The 15,313-nt window shown below is 40.3% G+C and overlaps 2 protein-coding genes across 6 annotated transcripts in view; one reads left to right on the forward strand and one right to left on the reverse strand.

Moving 5' to 3' along the window:
• ANK1 (ankyrin 1, erythrocytic) overlaps positions 1–147 on the reverse strand; it is a 624,245-nt gene extending 624,098 nt beyond the window's left edge. Inside the window, exon 1 of the mRNA XM_014536490.1 lies at positions 129–147. The gene's annotated coding sequence lies outside the window, so the exon portion shown is untranslated. The remainder of the gene's footprint in view (positions 1–128) is intronic.
• VDAC3 (voltage-dependent anion channel 3) overlaps positions 1–14,959 on the forward strand; it is a 24,176-nt gene extending 9,217 nt beyond the window's left edge. Inside the window, exons 1-10 of one of the 5 annotated variants that reach the window (XM_005856470.2) lie at positions 7–21; positions 2,699–2,767; positions 3,787–3,836; positions 4,792–4,794; positions 6,446–6,598; positions 8,620–8,672; positions 10,104–10,331; positions 11,986–12,136; positions 12,959–13,016; positions 14,419–14,959. In XM_005856470.2, coding sequence (XP_005856532.1) covers positions 2,701–2,767; positions 3,787–3,836; positions 4,792–4,794; positions 6,446–6,598; positions 8,620–8,672; positions 10,104–10,331; positions 11,986–12,136; positions 12,959–13,016; positions 14,419–14,510 — 855 coding nt within the window. In that variant the 5' untranslated portion in view covers positions 7–21; positions 2,699–2,700 and the 3' untranslated portion in view covers positions 14,511–14,959. Of the gene's footprint in view, positions 1–6; positions 22–267; positions 287–2,196; positions 2,220–2,697; positions 2,768–3,786; positions 3,837–4,791; positions 4,795–6,445; positions 6,599–8,619; positions 8,673–10,103; positions 10,332–11,985; positions 12,137–12,958; positions 13,017–14,418 lie in introns of those variants that run through there. The other 4 variants (XM_014536555.1, XM_014536551.1, XM_014536559.1 and 1 more) reach the window with 4 other exon arrangements.
• The last annotated feature ends 354 nt before the right edge of the window (positions 14,960–15,313 follow it).

Consider the following 15,313-nt stretch of genomic DNA (forward strand, 5'->3'; position numbering starts at 1 on the left):
AGGCGTCAAGCCGGAAAGGAGGTTGGTTTCTAGGGAAGTTGGGTCCCCGAACCCCAAACCCCCTCCCCGCTCCCCAGCTTCCACCCTGGAATTGTTACCCAGCATCATGGGAGCCCTTCCATCCTTACCGCCGCGGGGAGGATGCTGTGTGTGCAGCCTGGAAAGGAGACGCGAGGAACAGACGGGCTCTTCGCTGACCGTGTGGTCAGCTCCGGGGTAAAGCAGCAGCACCCAGCTCACGAACGCCCTCTCCTCCCGCGTCTGCATCGGATGCAACCTCGGCACCGTGTGCGCGTCTACAAGTAACAAGTGCATTTTGTAGCGCTAATAGAAATGGGCGATGACGGCTTTCGTTGCTCTCGAGTAACGTGAAGTCTCTTGTCTTCTCGATTTTCTGCTTGATCATACCAGTCGTACATTTCCCATCAGAAACCGTGGGCCCGAAGAAGTATGCTTGAGCTAGGGGCAGAACCGAGATCAGCTGGTAAACAAAATCAGCTGCACGACTTTTGCAAAACGCCAGGCAGTGGCTTTGAAAGAGAAGGCGGAATGCTGAAAAGTCGTGATGAGTCCCTAGATCAGCGGTTCTCAACCTGTGGGTCGCCAACCTGTGGGTCGCGACCCCTTTGGGGGTCGAAGGGGGCGCCTAAGACCATCGGAAAACACATATATAATTACATATTGTTTTTGTGATTAATCACTATGCTTTAATTATCTTCAATTTGTAACAATGAAAATACATCCTGCATATCAGGTATTTACATTACGATTCATAACAGTAGCAAAATTACAGTTATGAAATAGCAACGAAAATAATTTTATGGTTGGGGATCACCACAACATGAGGAACTGTATTAAAGGGTCGCGGCATTAGGAAGGTTGAGAACCACTGCCCTAGATGGATGTTTCTAAACATTCAAGTGCACCTTTTCTTTTGTCAGGAGATGAAAAACCAGACTCTAAAGACTTAACATTTCTATTTGAATGTATGGTGCCTGTTTTTTTTCTGTACTTACCTTTCCAAATTATAGTCTTCTGGCAAAATTTCAACAGATACCAGCATCAGTTGTGATCATAAAAAGTAATACCAGATTGCAATGTGTAAAATGTATAGAATCTATCATTTGAATACAAGGAACTGAACTGTAAAATAATTGCTCTGGAAGTGAACTCTGAAACCCTATGGCTTAGAAAAAAAGTTTTATTATGGAATGAGTCATTACATTTATTATCCTGATCCTTTCATTTTTACTATACTCTTTCCTTGAAACAAAGTTTTATTATGGTATGAGACAGTACATTTGTCCTGACCCTTTCATCTTTACATACTCTTTCCTCCTAACTCTATGCGTATGTGTGTATTACACTGTTCCCTTAACATACAGTGGCTGTCGTATTTGACAGATTTAGGTTAAGGAACAAATTTTTAATGAATTCACAATTAAGAAGTGCATCCTAAGTTTATATCACGTTCAGGTATGATGGCATAGGCAGAAACTTAACAGAAGGCCAGGTTAAGACCTGGGCTGAATAAATACTGGTTTGAACGTGTAGGCATAGGGATTGCAAGGACCAGCTGGTGCTCTGGAATTTTCTGGTTTAGTATCTGGGGCTAATTGGGTTGCTTCAGGTGGTTGTACAGTTGGTTACACATGGTTTTTGAGACAGCTGCAGGAAAAGATTTCCCGTTACATAAAGGGCAAAGGAAGGGTATGTTCAGCAGTGTTGATAGAACTGAGCATTTCGATGTGAGTCTTGTTGGCGGCAGAAAGCTGGGTGAATACTAAGTCGGCAAGATAAAAAGTCAAGGCTCTTTGGGATTTAACTTGAGAGTACACCAATTTTTGATAAGGAGATTACTGCAGGTAGAATTATTCCTATTTCTGGTTCATGGGTAATATTTTAGCACTTTATATTAAGAAGAGCTTTGAGCCCTAACCTGTTTGGCTCAGTGGATAGAGTGTCGGCCTGGGGACCGAAGGGTCGGGTTCGATTTTGGTCAAGGGCACATGCCTGGCTTGCGGGCTCCATCCCTAGTAAAGGGTGAGCAGGAGGCAGCCAATCAATGATTCTCTTTTCATTGCTGTTTCTGTCTCTCTCTCTCTCCCTCCCTCCCTCCCTCTCCTTTCCTCTCTGAAACCAATAAAAATATATTTTTTTTTTAAAAAGGAAGAGCTCTGAGAGGGCATATTCTGGATGATTGCATTTCAATTAATATGGTAATTCTTATTTTAAGAGCTTAATTTCAGAGTGGCAAAAATGTTAACTCTGAAGATTTTTAGTGCATCTGTTTAAGCTTACAGTTCCTTAACAAATTTATCTTGTCGCCTTATACAGCTTTTTGGCTTTATAGGAGCCTCCGAGATGTTTTTCTAATGTAAATTTTCCTTTTTTTAAAGTAAAAAGTTAAATTAACACATTTCTCCTTTGGCCTGTGAGAAATTTCTTTTCTTTGAAATGCTATCAGAAGATGACCTCTGACTCTCCTGAAAAAAACCCTTTTATTTTTCAGTGTTCAGGAAAGCTTTTTTTAAAGGATCTGAATGCCTTCTCAGCTTTGCTGGCATTCGGGTGTAAGCATTAATGATGCAAAGGAAGAGAAAACGTGTACCTCTTCTCACAGCACTGTATAGTAGAAGGACTAAGTGTGAATAAATACTAAATGGATATTTTCATTGTTCCCATTTTTCTTTATAAGAGATGTGTAACACACCAACTTACTGTGACCTAGGAAAGGCTGCCAAGGATGTCTTCAACAAAGGATATGGTAAGTATGCTATTGTAAATTTCCAATGTGGGGTAAATGTTAGTACTAAATGCTGATACCATGCTGGTAAAATGAGGTTAATCAACATTAATGTGTCTCACAAGATTTAAGGGGATAACTATTAACAGGTTATTAGACTTCATTCTTTCGAGGAATCACACAAGTTTTAAAAACAATTGTTTAAAAATAAGACCAGCCCTAGCCGGTTTGGTTCAGTGGATAGAGCATTGGCCTGTGGACTGAAGGGTCCCAGGTTCAATTCTGGTCAAGAGCACATACCTCGATTGCAGGCTTCTCCCCGGCCCAGGTCCTGGTCGGGGCACGTGCAGGAGGCAACCAATCGATGTGTTTCTCTCACATCAGTATTTCTCTGTCTTTCCCTGTCTCTTCCATTCTCCCTAAAAATCAATGGGAAAATATCCTCAGGTGAGGATTAACAAAACAAACAAAATAAGACCAAATAATATAAATCTGTAATATGTATGCTTTCTGTGGCTACAATTAAAGCAGGGGATACATTTTTCCTTCTCTAAATAATGGCAGTGTTTTTGTAAGAGTGAAGACCCAACTTTTAACGTCTTCGGAGTAACATATATTCTTTGATCCAATAGACATTTATTTTTAGTTTTTAAAGTTTAGTCTTTAAACTTTTAATTTTTTGTGCTGTACACATTTGATTTTTTTATTAACTAGTAATGTTAATTACATATATTTTAAGCTTGTATATATATCTGCATAGTATTTTCTAATAATTTTAGTTCTCAGAATAGTACATATTTCATTCACTTATTTGTTCTTTAACTTAATAGTTTTAAAATACGTCTTCATTATTTTGAGGGGTTTAAAAATTATGCTTAAGCTAGTTCATTATAATTGTTTCTTATGGAAGTCTCACCTAACGAGAATACTGTGTATTTTCCAAATGGAAGGGACTATGGACTATTTCCATAATTTCTGAGTTACAAAAACTGGAGTGAATGTTACATTTTGTACATTACTGTATTTTTGTGTGTGTCTAGGGTTTGGCATGGTCAAAATAGATCTGAGAACCAAGTCATGTAGTGGAGTGGTAAGTACCTAATATATTTTCAATAAATGTATCCTCATGAACTGAAAGGAACCAGTTTCAAAATCAGTGTTCAGTCTGGTTATGTGAAGCAGCATACTTTTGGCTCTCTGCTCTCTTCCCGACAGTTTTCTTCCACTCTCAGATTTCAGTGAGAATCCTCACTCAGCCACGTAAGCCCAGAAATAGTCAGGTTGAATTTTGTTTTTGTCATAACTAGACTATTCTTAAGTCTTACTCTCAGAAGGTGTAGTGTGTGTGTATATATATATTTGACCCATGCCATATTGTTATGAATCTTCATGAGTATGAGCACTGAAAACTTTCCTTTCATTGTATTGGGTTCATATAAGTTTTATCATCCTTTTATAAGAATAAATTAATTTTAGCCTCTGCTTCTTCATGATTAATTGAAGCAAATGTAGAAATAAAATGCACATAGAAATTAGTTTATAGTTTTTATTGATGATCATAGAGTCTTTTTTACTGGAAGTTAAGAATATAGTAAAAGATATATATGTGCATATTTTCAAAGCATCATTAACCAGAGCTTTATTAAGTCTTAGCAACTAGATTACCTTTACATTCACCTCATTCTCTGATTTCTCCTAATTGGCCTCATCTTTTTTGGTATTACCTATTCAAACAGATGCAAAGTTTATTTCTAGGTATAATGATTTAATTAGAAGGGAAGAGGTATGTGGAATTCTTATGATGCTTTGTCTCAGACTCTGTATAAACCTGGTTTGTCACTGTCATTCTTTCCCTGGATTTTCTAGTGGTGAGTAAATATATATGCAACTACACTATTAGGATGGGCACATTGTATATGGTTCTGTTAAAATAGAAATATAATACTCATTCAGAATTTGCTCAAGTTAGGTTTATGTTGCAAAAACCATCAACTAAAAATGTTATCTCCCTTTCATGCTGCTGTGGTGTGGGAATATTCATTCAGATGGTAAGAAAAACAGCATACGTGTGCTTATTTTTATGGTTGCTTTTGGTCTCTGGTACTGATTCATGATAAATTATATCCATTGCTCCAAATTTCTTAGATTGCATCTTGATATTTTTATCATGTGCCCTTTATTTAACAGTAACATTTTAAGATTATTTTGTTGCTTTCTAGCATTTAATGTAGAGCTATGTGCATGTTATAAATGTGTTTTGCACTGTTTGAGCTAATTATGAAATTAGACTAAAACACGCTATTATGAGCTTGGAACTGAACTTAGAAAAATACTAGCCTTTCTTCTCTTTGAAATTCGTAACTGGTATTTTAGACTTGACAAAACTTTAAGAAATGATAAAAAAGAAAGGTAGACTGACTACTCTTTCTTTAAATATATATGCTATACTTTCAAGTTAATGAAAGGTAAGTGTAAAGAATAAAACACCAGGTAGTTGGATCTACTAAAAGAAAGTGCTGGCCACATTAAATAATTGTGTGAACTGTTAAACATGACTAGCTTTTTATCATTTTTTACTAAGGCCTTGCCCTAAATATGCAGCATGATATTCTCTGCAGACTTTCTGTGTGGTGTTGATAAACAGATCAGAGTTTCCCAGTTGTTTCATCAGCCTAGAAACAGAGTTAGGGAGCAGGGTATTTGTTAAAGGGAGGATTCATGTTGCAGGCAGTGAAATATAACTGGTCAGGGTTGGCAGTATTTCAGAAATGTTCTTTAAAAACAGGGCCAATCAGAATGGTTTTTTCGTGACAGTTCATAGATTGTCAGTGACAGGTGTTGACTGTTTGCTTCCCATAGAAGGATATCTATTTGTAATTGCATATTGTCATATGACTGAAATGATACCTAACTAGGGAGGAGGATCTATTTTAAGGTACTCATAATAGCTATTTGATAGAAAGCACTTTAAAGGTAGACAAGGGGAGAAGGAGGTAGAGGAATAAAGTATAACATTGCATTTTGTTATAGCAATTGGATAGACACTTTCAAATATTAAAATCGTTTATGCTGAAAGTTTTAATAGTTTTGTGGAAAAAAGTAGTAAAGTTTTCATAACAGTGTGAATGTACTAAATGCCACTGAACTGTACATTAAAACGTGGTTAACATTATAAATATTATATTAAGTTTATTTTATAACAATAAAAATAATTTTTTAAAAATGCAATAGAGTTCTGACTCTATTAAAAGGAGGAAGAGAGACTAGTGCTTCCACTGATTTGTGAATTATAAGGACTTTAAACTTAACTAATAGTTTAAATGATGATAGAAAACTGATCATCTTTTTCAGGCCATGAAAGTAAAATGTTTAAGATTCTATATTTTTCTCATTTTCAGTAAAGTCATTTATTTTCAATTAAGATACTTTTTTTTTTAAAGGAGAGAATATACGATTTCCATTTAGTAAGAGAATATATGAAATAAGAAATATCAATAAGAGAGATGGAGTAATGGAAAGATCTAAAACTGGTTAAAATATTTAGAGATTAGAAAGAAGGAAAGCAGGCAGTAAGTTGCTGTAGAGTAAGGGCTGTGGTAAATGTTAATTGTACTGGTGTCTACAGCATTGTACACTGCTTTCTGAAATGGTATTTTGCTATTTGATGAGCACCCTTTAAAGTTATTTTTTATTGCTTAGGAATTTTCTACTTCTGGTCATGCTTATACTGACACAGGGAAAGCATCAGGCAACCTAGAGACAAAATATAAGATCTGTAACTATGGACTTACATTCACCCAAAAATGGAACACAGACAATACTCTTGGAACAGAAATCTCTTGGGAGAATAAGGTAAGAGAATATCTGCATTAGCAGATATTTGTATGTTAAATTTATCTTGCAGATAAGATGATGAAAAAACCCCAAATGTAATCTAAATGAAATCCTACAACCTATCCAGGAGCCATATTTTTTCTCTGTTCATGGCCTTCTTTGGTCTTATGTTTATAGAAAGTAGGGCTTTGTTTGCGAGTACATAATTATTACTCTACATCTTTATTCTGAACTGTTCTACTTATTCTGTTACACACCTAAGCCTCTCCTGGGTAGACCAAACTATTTGCAGTGATTTAGTTTTAATTTTGTTTTGTAATCATTGCAAAATTTGCTCCATAGAAAAATGTTTCTAAAATTCTATAATGTTTTCAAAGATAAATATATCAAATATTTGTCAAGGGCCTGCTATGTACAGGGCACTTTTTTTGAAGTTGTCTATATGTACATTACCCTATAAAAGTAATCTGTATAAAAGCCTAAGCGACCGGTTGCTGTGACATGCACTGACCACCAGGGGCCAGATGCTCAACACAGGAGCTGCCCCCGGGTGGTCAGTGCATTCCCACAGTGGGAGTGCTGCTCAGCTGACTGACGGGCACCGTACTACTGGCTCATGGCTGGCGATTGCAGCTGTGGTGGTGCCTGTAGCAGAGCGGCAGGCACAGTGGGGCCGAGCTATGGCGGTGGCGGCAGGCACAGTGGGGCCGGGATGAGCGGGAAGCTGCCTGCCACTTCACGCACTACTACATCCCTCGGGATGTTGGACTGCCAGTTTCAGCTGATCCCCGCAGGCCATGCTGAGGGACCCCGTTCGTTCACTGGGCCTCTAATATACATACACACACACACACACACACACACACATATATATAAAATAATAAAAGCGTAATATGCAAATCGACCAAAAGGCTGAACAGCAGAACGACCATCTGGACAGCCACACTATGACACGCACTGGTGCTAGGCCAGCCAAGGTGGGTGCGATGCAATTGGTTGGGGGGCCCTGCCATCGCCCCAGAATCGCCCTGCAGAGGGAGGCCCAGGCCACTGGCCAGCGGGGCAATCAGTTGGGGGAAGAAGGGGGGTGGCGGCGGACACGGGCAGCTCCAGGCCAAGGTGGGTGTGGGCGGGGGAAGGGGCCAGCTGCCAGCAGCTAGAGGGAAGCCCAGGTCCCAGGTGCCAGCAGCCAGAGGCTAGCCTGGTGCTGGTAGCTGGAGGGAAGCCGGTGCCGGCAGCGGGGGGAAGGAAGGCCAGCCTACCCTTGCAGTATATATACTAGAGGTCCGGTGCACGAAATTCGTGCACTTGGGGAGGGGGTCTCTCAGCCCAGATTGCGAGAGGGCGCAGGTCAGGCCAAGGGACCCCACTGTTGCCTGATAGGGGCTGGGGAGGGACGCGGGAGGTTCGCTAGCCAGGGAGGGACCATGGGAAGGCTCCAGGGCATGTCCGGCCCGTCTCACTCAGTCCCAATCGGCCAGACCCCAGCAGCAAGCTAACCTACCGGTTGGAGTGTCTGCCCCCTGGTGGTCAGTGCACATCATAGAGTGGTTGAGCGGCCTTAGCATATCATTAGCATATTAAGCTTTTATTGGTTGAATGGCCGATCGGAGGACTGGACTCAGCATATTAGGCTTTTATTATATAGGATATATATAGCTGAATGAAGTACTTAACTTGGCTTGTTAAATATCAGGCTGTCTTATTACTCTAATTTCAAGAGAGTATTTTGTTGTATTGGGACTTTGTTGTTTTTGTACTATGATCTTCATTACTGGCTGGAAGAGAATTTGACCTTTATATTTTAACCTGTTGTTTTGATGAGAGAATCATGATGAAGCCTGAGGTGAGGGTAAAGGGGTAAAGGGACAAAGAAGGATGAAGAGGTAATTTATTAAATAATTTAATATTTGTCTTTAATGACTTCCTTTTTTTGTTGTTGTTAGAGAGGAAGTTAGAGAAAACTTTAGAATTGGTTTCTTGAGTCAAAATAAGAATTGAAAGTTACTAATTATTAATTTTAAATCTTTATTTTTCAGTTGGCTGAAGGGTTGAAACTGACTCTTGATACCACATTTGTACCGAACACAGGGTAATTATCCAAACCCCAGTTTTCTGAAATGTTTTTTAGCCTGAGGGGTTTTAAGTACAAAATTGCAATAAAAAGTTTTGATGCTTCAGAGGTTGTTAGGAATATTAGAGACCTTGTGTATGCAGTAAAAAGAAAGAAAGACTCCCTTGAGGCAGGGTAAAATTGTTTTTTGAAAATTGAACAGATGAACAAAAATATACATCTAGTCCAAAGAGGCACATAATAGTAGAAAAAGTTTAGGAACTAGAAGGGTCTGACATTAAGTATTTCCTAAGCGATTCCAAAGATTCATGCACTGGGCCTCTTTGGACTAGATGTATATTATGGTATTTTATAAAATAATATGGTATTTTGCTGAGAATTTCTTAAGAAAACAATGTAATCTGGATGTAAAACACTATAATGACTAGTTCTGCTATTGACTTGCTTTCTTAGCCTTAATAAATCCTCCCAACTTCCCGGCTTCAATTTCTTTATCTAAAAATGGGTTTTTGTTGTTCCCTATCTGCCTATCAAAAGAACAAAAGTGCAGAGTGGCATTTCTTAGCTGTATCAACAGGTGCATCCTTCCTGCCACACACTTTAACTATCTTCAGGACACATAGTCTCATAAGAGGCCTGATTGGAATAGAAAAGGATTATTAAGAACTAATTTCAGTATTACCCTTCAAAAATGCACACTTCTCTTCCATCTATCTAACATTGTCTATAGAGAACACATTGACCCTAAGGAAAATAATTGTGTTTACAAAAGGGCTGTACCCTTTAAGAAAAAAAAGTACACTTCTCTCCATGATAGGTTAGGTTATTAATTTGGAAGCTAAGTGTGTCAGGTGTTGTTACCTTTAGTAGCATTTGGGCATTTGGAAATATTTAAAGAAATCTGGCTTCTACATATACATATAATTCAGATTATTAATTTGGTTCTGAAATATCTTACTCCTTTTTAAATTTTTTTATTATATTTTTTATTGGTTTCAGAGAGGAAGGGAGAGGGAGAGAGAGAGAGAAACATCAATGATGAGAGAGAATCACTGATCAGCTGCCTCCTGCACACCCCTTACTGGGGATTGAGCCTGCAACCCAGGCATGTGCCCATGACTGGAATTGAACCTGGGACCCTTCAGTTCCCGGGCTAACACTCTATCCACTGAGCCAAACCGGTTAGGGCCTTTTTATATGTTTGTTCATGCCTTCAAGAAATTAATCATGAAATAACCCATCATTTGAACTTATACTAAGGAATAGGTAAAAATAGTATATATATATGTCTAATACTAACAAAATTATATTTTTTAAGCTAAGTAATTTGAAACATGTTTGCTGTATGTGTGCCATCTACCGCTGGGGGAGAGGGGATCTTACTGTAAAGATTCCTGAACAGTATCAGGAAGTCTTACTGTTCACATGTGTTGTGTTGTTTTTTCACAGAAAGAAGAGTGGGAAGTTGAAGGCCTCCTACAAACGGGATTGTTTCAGTCTTGGCAGTAATGTGGATATAGATTTTTCTGGCCCAACCATCTATGGCTGGGCTGTACTAGGCTTTGAAGGTTGGCTTGCTGGCTATCAGATGAGTTTTGACACAGCCAAATCCAAACTGTCACAGAATAATTTTGCCCTGGGTTACAAGGCTGCAGACTTCCAGCTGCACACTCATGTGTGAGTGTTTATAATTTATTCCTCCCTTAGTGCCAGTACAGTCACCCAAAAAGTTGGTGGCCGTTAGCATGTTGAGAAGTGATGGTACTTGTATTTAGTGTGCCTTGGTGGACATCCAGCCTTGCTGCACTGTTTTCATAGTCAGCAAAACATTGCCAAAGGTTAGTGCACTTGGTGCATTGTGCAGTGTTGCTGGCAGTTCCTGGCCTCTCAGCCTGCATCCATACTTGATGAAACTCTAGAATCTGTAGAAGCAGCGTTGGGATGGAGAGAGCCCAGGACATGGGTCACCTCCTGATACAAGGGGTCCTTAGGAGATGGTCCTTCCTCTGCTGCCTACTCAGCCTTGCAGTCTTCTGACACAGGTCTGTTTGGGTCATGAAGAACTGGAGCATTCCAGTCATTCTCTGGAGGTTTTCCGATACCCTTGGTCAGGAGCAGCAGATTCTCAAAGCGATTCTGGATTCACTTCTGTAGGCTGCACCCTATTGGTGAAATGAATTTGAACTTTTAAATTGTATTTTATGTCTTGGGCTACTAGGCACCACTGCTGCTATACCAGAAAGAGAAAGCAAGTGTTTTTGAAGTGTTGCATGTTTCCTCCACTAGATATTCTAATTCACTTATGATGACTAAAATAAAGTCAAGCAGTGGTATAGACAGTGGCATTAAGATTGATGAACAGTGTTTTCAGGAAAACCATGAAAACTCAGGGACTAATCTCTGGGATGCCTTGAAGCAATTTAGGTACTTCTTTGGAGCAGTGCACCTTAGGTATTGTAGGGAGGGTGCTTTCTAACTGTAGGACACTTTATTTTATTTTATTTTATTGATTTTTTACAGAGAGGAAGGGAGAGGGATAGAGAGTTAGAAACATCGATCAGCTGCCTCCTGCACACCTCCTACTGGGGATGTGCCCGCAACCAAGGTACATGCCCTTGACCCAAATCGAACCTGGGACCCTTCAGTCCTCAGGCTGATGCTCTATCCCAGGGGTCCTCAAACTTTTTAAACAGGGGGCCAGTTCACTGTCCCTCAGACTGTGGAAGGGCCGGACTATAGTTTAAAAAAAAACTGAACAAATTCCTATGCACACTGCACATATCTTATTTTGAAGTAAAAAAACAAAACGGGAACAAATACAATATTTGTATTTGCATGTGGCCCGCGGGCCGTAGTTTGAGGACCCCTGCTCTATCCACTGAGCTAAACCGGTTAGGGCAACTGTAGGACACTTTTAAATGAAATCCAGAATTGGCTTTATTCTCATACTTATAGCACTGTATATATTTTATGTGGGATCTTCGTTGAACTCAACTTTGAAGTTTATAGATTCTATGAACGTCAGAGAGACCTCTAGGTCATATTCACCTGAGGTGTCTGCCTTCATATATAACTTAATCGTGACTAAAAAATTTATATCATAGAGGAGCCAAGTAAATGAATCAAGTGCTAACTACATTTTAATTAGGTGGTTAAATTACATAACTGGGTTTAGTTCCTTGTTTTGATTGGTATTTATTGATGCTAGAAGTTTGCTGAAATCTATAGTTGCTAAATGACATCTTGGTTTAGAAAGTCTTTGAATTTGTTTCTATATCACAACTATGGTACAAACTAGATATTTTGACTTTTTCTTATACCATGAAAACAGGAATGATGGCACTGAATTTGGAGGGTCTATCTACCAGAAGGTTAATGAGAAGACTGAAACGTCAATAAACCTTGCTTGGACAGCTGGCAGTAACAACACCCGTTTTGGCATCGCTGCTAAATACAAGTTGGATTGTAGAACTTCTCTAGCTGTAAGAAAGTGCTACCAGATTGTGTCTACTCTTAGGGTTTCATCTAAGTTATTAAAGTTGTGATATGGTTGTAGTTTGCATGTTCTGTATTAACTTTTATGAGCTAGTCATTGTGTAGTGAAAAGAGTATTACACCCGAAGTCAGGATATTGGGTTCTAGTCCTAGTTCCTCCTATATTTGGCTGTTGTCTGACCTTCTCAAGTCATTTTCTCTCTTTGGCCTCAAAATTTCTTATCTATAAATTCATGGGATTTGATTATTCCTATTGGTATTAGTAATTTTTATTAATAATAGCACTAATTGAGCTCTTAAATTTCAGGTACTGTGCTAAGGGCTTTATGTGTATTATCTCATTTAATCCTCACAACTATAGGTGGTGAGTAGTATCCTCATGCCTGTTTTACAGATGAGGGAACTGAGGCTTAGAGAGGTCAGGTAACTTGCCCAGGGTCACACAATAAGTAGCAGTGCCAAGATTTGAACCAGATCTATCTCTTACCAGAGATCATGCTCTAACCAGAGGCTGTAAACTTGCATCTCAAAGAATTCAGTACACAGGGATATTTGTACGGTGTTTTAAAAAGATTTGCTTGAGGCCTTTATGCATGCATTTTCAAGGTCCCTGCTGTTGCTACCAGTTCTCTTAACTTCTTAGAAGGTTTATCTTTTTATTAATTAAATTTTTAGTTTCAGTCATTCTAGATTGGCCCTAAGGTGCTTTAGCTTTGGAAATCTGATGCATGAAGTGGTGGTCGTACTGGACTTATATATTATGAAATTGATTGTTTTCTCACTGTTTCTATTTCATCTCCTAATCTTAGGCTAAAGTAAATAACGCCAGCCTGATTGGACTGGGTTATACTCAGACTCTTCGACCAGGTAAGTAAAATTAATAACAGTGGGGTTCAGGTAGGTGATAGAGGAATCTAATCTAATAAAAGAGAAACATGCAAATTGACAGTCCCTTTGATACGCCCCAAGCCACACCCACCAGCCAATCAGAGCGACTATATGCAAATTAACCCAACCAAGATGGCGGCCGGCAGCCACAGAGCTGGAGCAAGCAGGAGGCTCGGTTGCCCTGGCGATGGAGGAAGCCAAGGTTCCTGCCTGCCCTGGCCGGCTGTGGCCTCTGTTAAAGGCAACAAAGTTTCAATTATAGAAGACAAATAAATCCCAGATACCTGCTTCCAGCCAGCCTCCACTGGGAGCTTGGGTGGCTGGGGGCCATGGCCAACCTGCAAACAGCCATCAGCCACTCACCCAGGCTGGCCAGGCACCCCAACAGGACCCCCCTCCCTGAAGGGGGTGTGGCCAACCTGAAAACGGCCCTCAGCCCCTCACCCAGGCTGGCCAGGCACCCCAGCGGGATCCCCACCCTTATCTGGGACACTCTTCAGGGCAAACCAGCCAGCCCCCACCCATGCACCAGGCATATAATAAAAGGGTAATATGCAAATTGACCCTAAGCTGAACGACTGGGAATGAATGGTCACTATGACACACACTGACCACCAGGGGGCAGACGCTCAATGCAGGGGCTGCCCTCTGGTGGTCAGTGCGCTCCCACAGGGGGAGCTCTGCTCAGCCACAAGCCAGGCTGATGGCTGCCAGTACAGCGGTGGTGGTGGGAGCCTCTCCTGCCGCCTCAGCAGTGCTAAGGATGTCCGACTGCAGCTTAGGCCTGCTCCCTGCTGGCAAGTGGACATCCCCCAAGGGCTCCCGGGCTGCCAGAGGGATGTCTGATTGCCAGCTTAGGCCCATTCCCCCGGGGAGCGGGCCTAAGCCAGCAGGTGGTCATCCCCCATGGGGTCTCATACTGCAAGAGGGCACAGGCTGGGCTGAAGGACCCCCCCCCCAGTGCACAAATTTTTGTGCACTGGGCCTCTAGTAATGAAAATAACCTACAAAACAACCTATAATCACTATAGGCTGATTCAGACAATTTTGTAACATTTGATTGTTCATACAAAGTAAAACATCAAGTACTCTTGCTTAAAAATTTTCTAGCTATAACTTGGGCACTCTGGCTTATGAATTTGGTTGATCACTCATTCTTCTTAACCCTGAACTCCAATTAAAGTTTGCCATGATTATGCTTTGCTCATTACAGATCAGTTGATTATGGATAACCCTGTGTTGAGTTTAGTAATAGCTGCATGCTTAATGTCTCTTACACCCAGCTGTAACCCATGCCATTGACTCCATCTGTTGTTTCTAGTAAATGCAGATCTGATTGTAATACTTGTCACAAATGATTGTTGTGTTCTCTTCTTCCTAGGAGTCAAACTGACCCTATCAGCTTTAATCGACGGAAAGAACTTCAATGCAGGAGGTCACAAGGTTGGGTTGGGTTTTGAACTAGAAGCTTAATGCGGTTTTGAATAAAGCATCAGATTTCTCCCTGGAGGTGAAGAGAAATGAACCCACTATGTTTTGGCCTTAAAATTCTTCTCTGAAATTTCAAAAGTGTGAACTTTTTATTCTTCCAAAGAATGGTAATTCTCCCCACACTGAAGTCTAGAAATCGCAAGTCCATCCTAAGGGAGGTGCTTGACGGCATGCCTGGAAGTTGTCATGTGTGTGCCACATTTCAGTTCAGTTCCGCAGTATTCTTTTACATGTGTTCCTCAGCAACAATGTAGTGTCACGTTACAAAGGAGATAACCTGACCTCCAGTTTGTACATCACGTCCTGCATGTCCCACACCACTTTTTCATGACCTTTTGATATATTGGTCTCTGTGCTGTAGTGGAATCTTTGGTTTTGCATCAGAGTAAAATAAAATAAACCCATCACATTTAACATAATCATTCATCTGATTTGCTAGTGGTGGTTTTCTTATATTTGGTGTGATTTGCTTTGGAAAATACTCTCATAGGTGGGATTTATGCCTAAAGTGGTATGTCTGAAATATCTATGCTGTTGCCTGTCCCTTCCACTTTAGTGTACCTCACTCTTACTACTCCTCTGCACTCAGGCCGAGGAGTGGAACGGTGAGTTTTGTTCTGCTAGGCAGAAGCAGTTCTGTTGAGACACTGACTGCCTTTAGTTAGCGGTGTTACAGAGTAGAGTAGTATCAGGCTGGCCGTTTTGAGAAAGAGTGAGGGTGTGAGTGGTCAACAGACCGGCAAAGGAAAGAGGACAGTTGGGGAGGAAGTACTGTAGGGAAGAAA

Source organism: Myotis brandtii, unplaced genomic scaffold (assembly GCF_000412655.1).
Source record: "Myotis brandtii unplaced genomic scaffold, ASM41265v1 scaffold103, whole genome shotgun sequence".
NCBI lineage: Eukaryota > Metazoa > Chordata > Mammalia > Chiroptera > Vespertilionidae > Myotis > Myotis brandtii.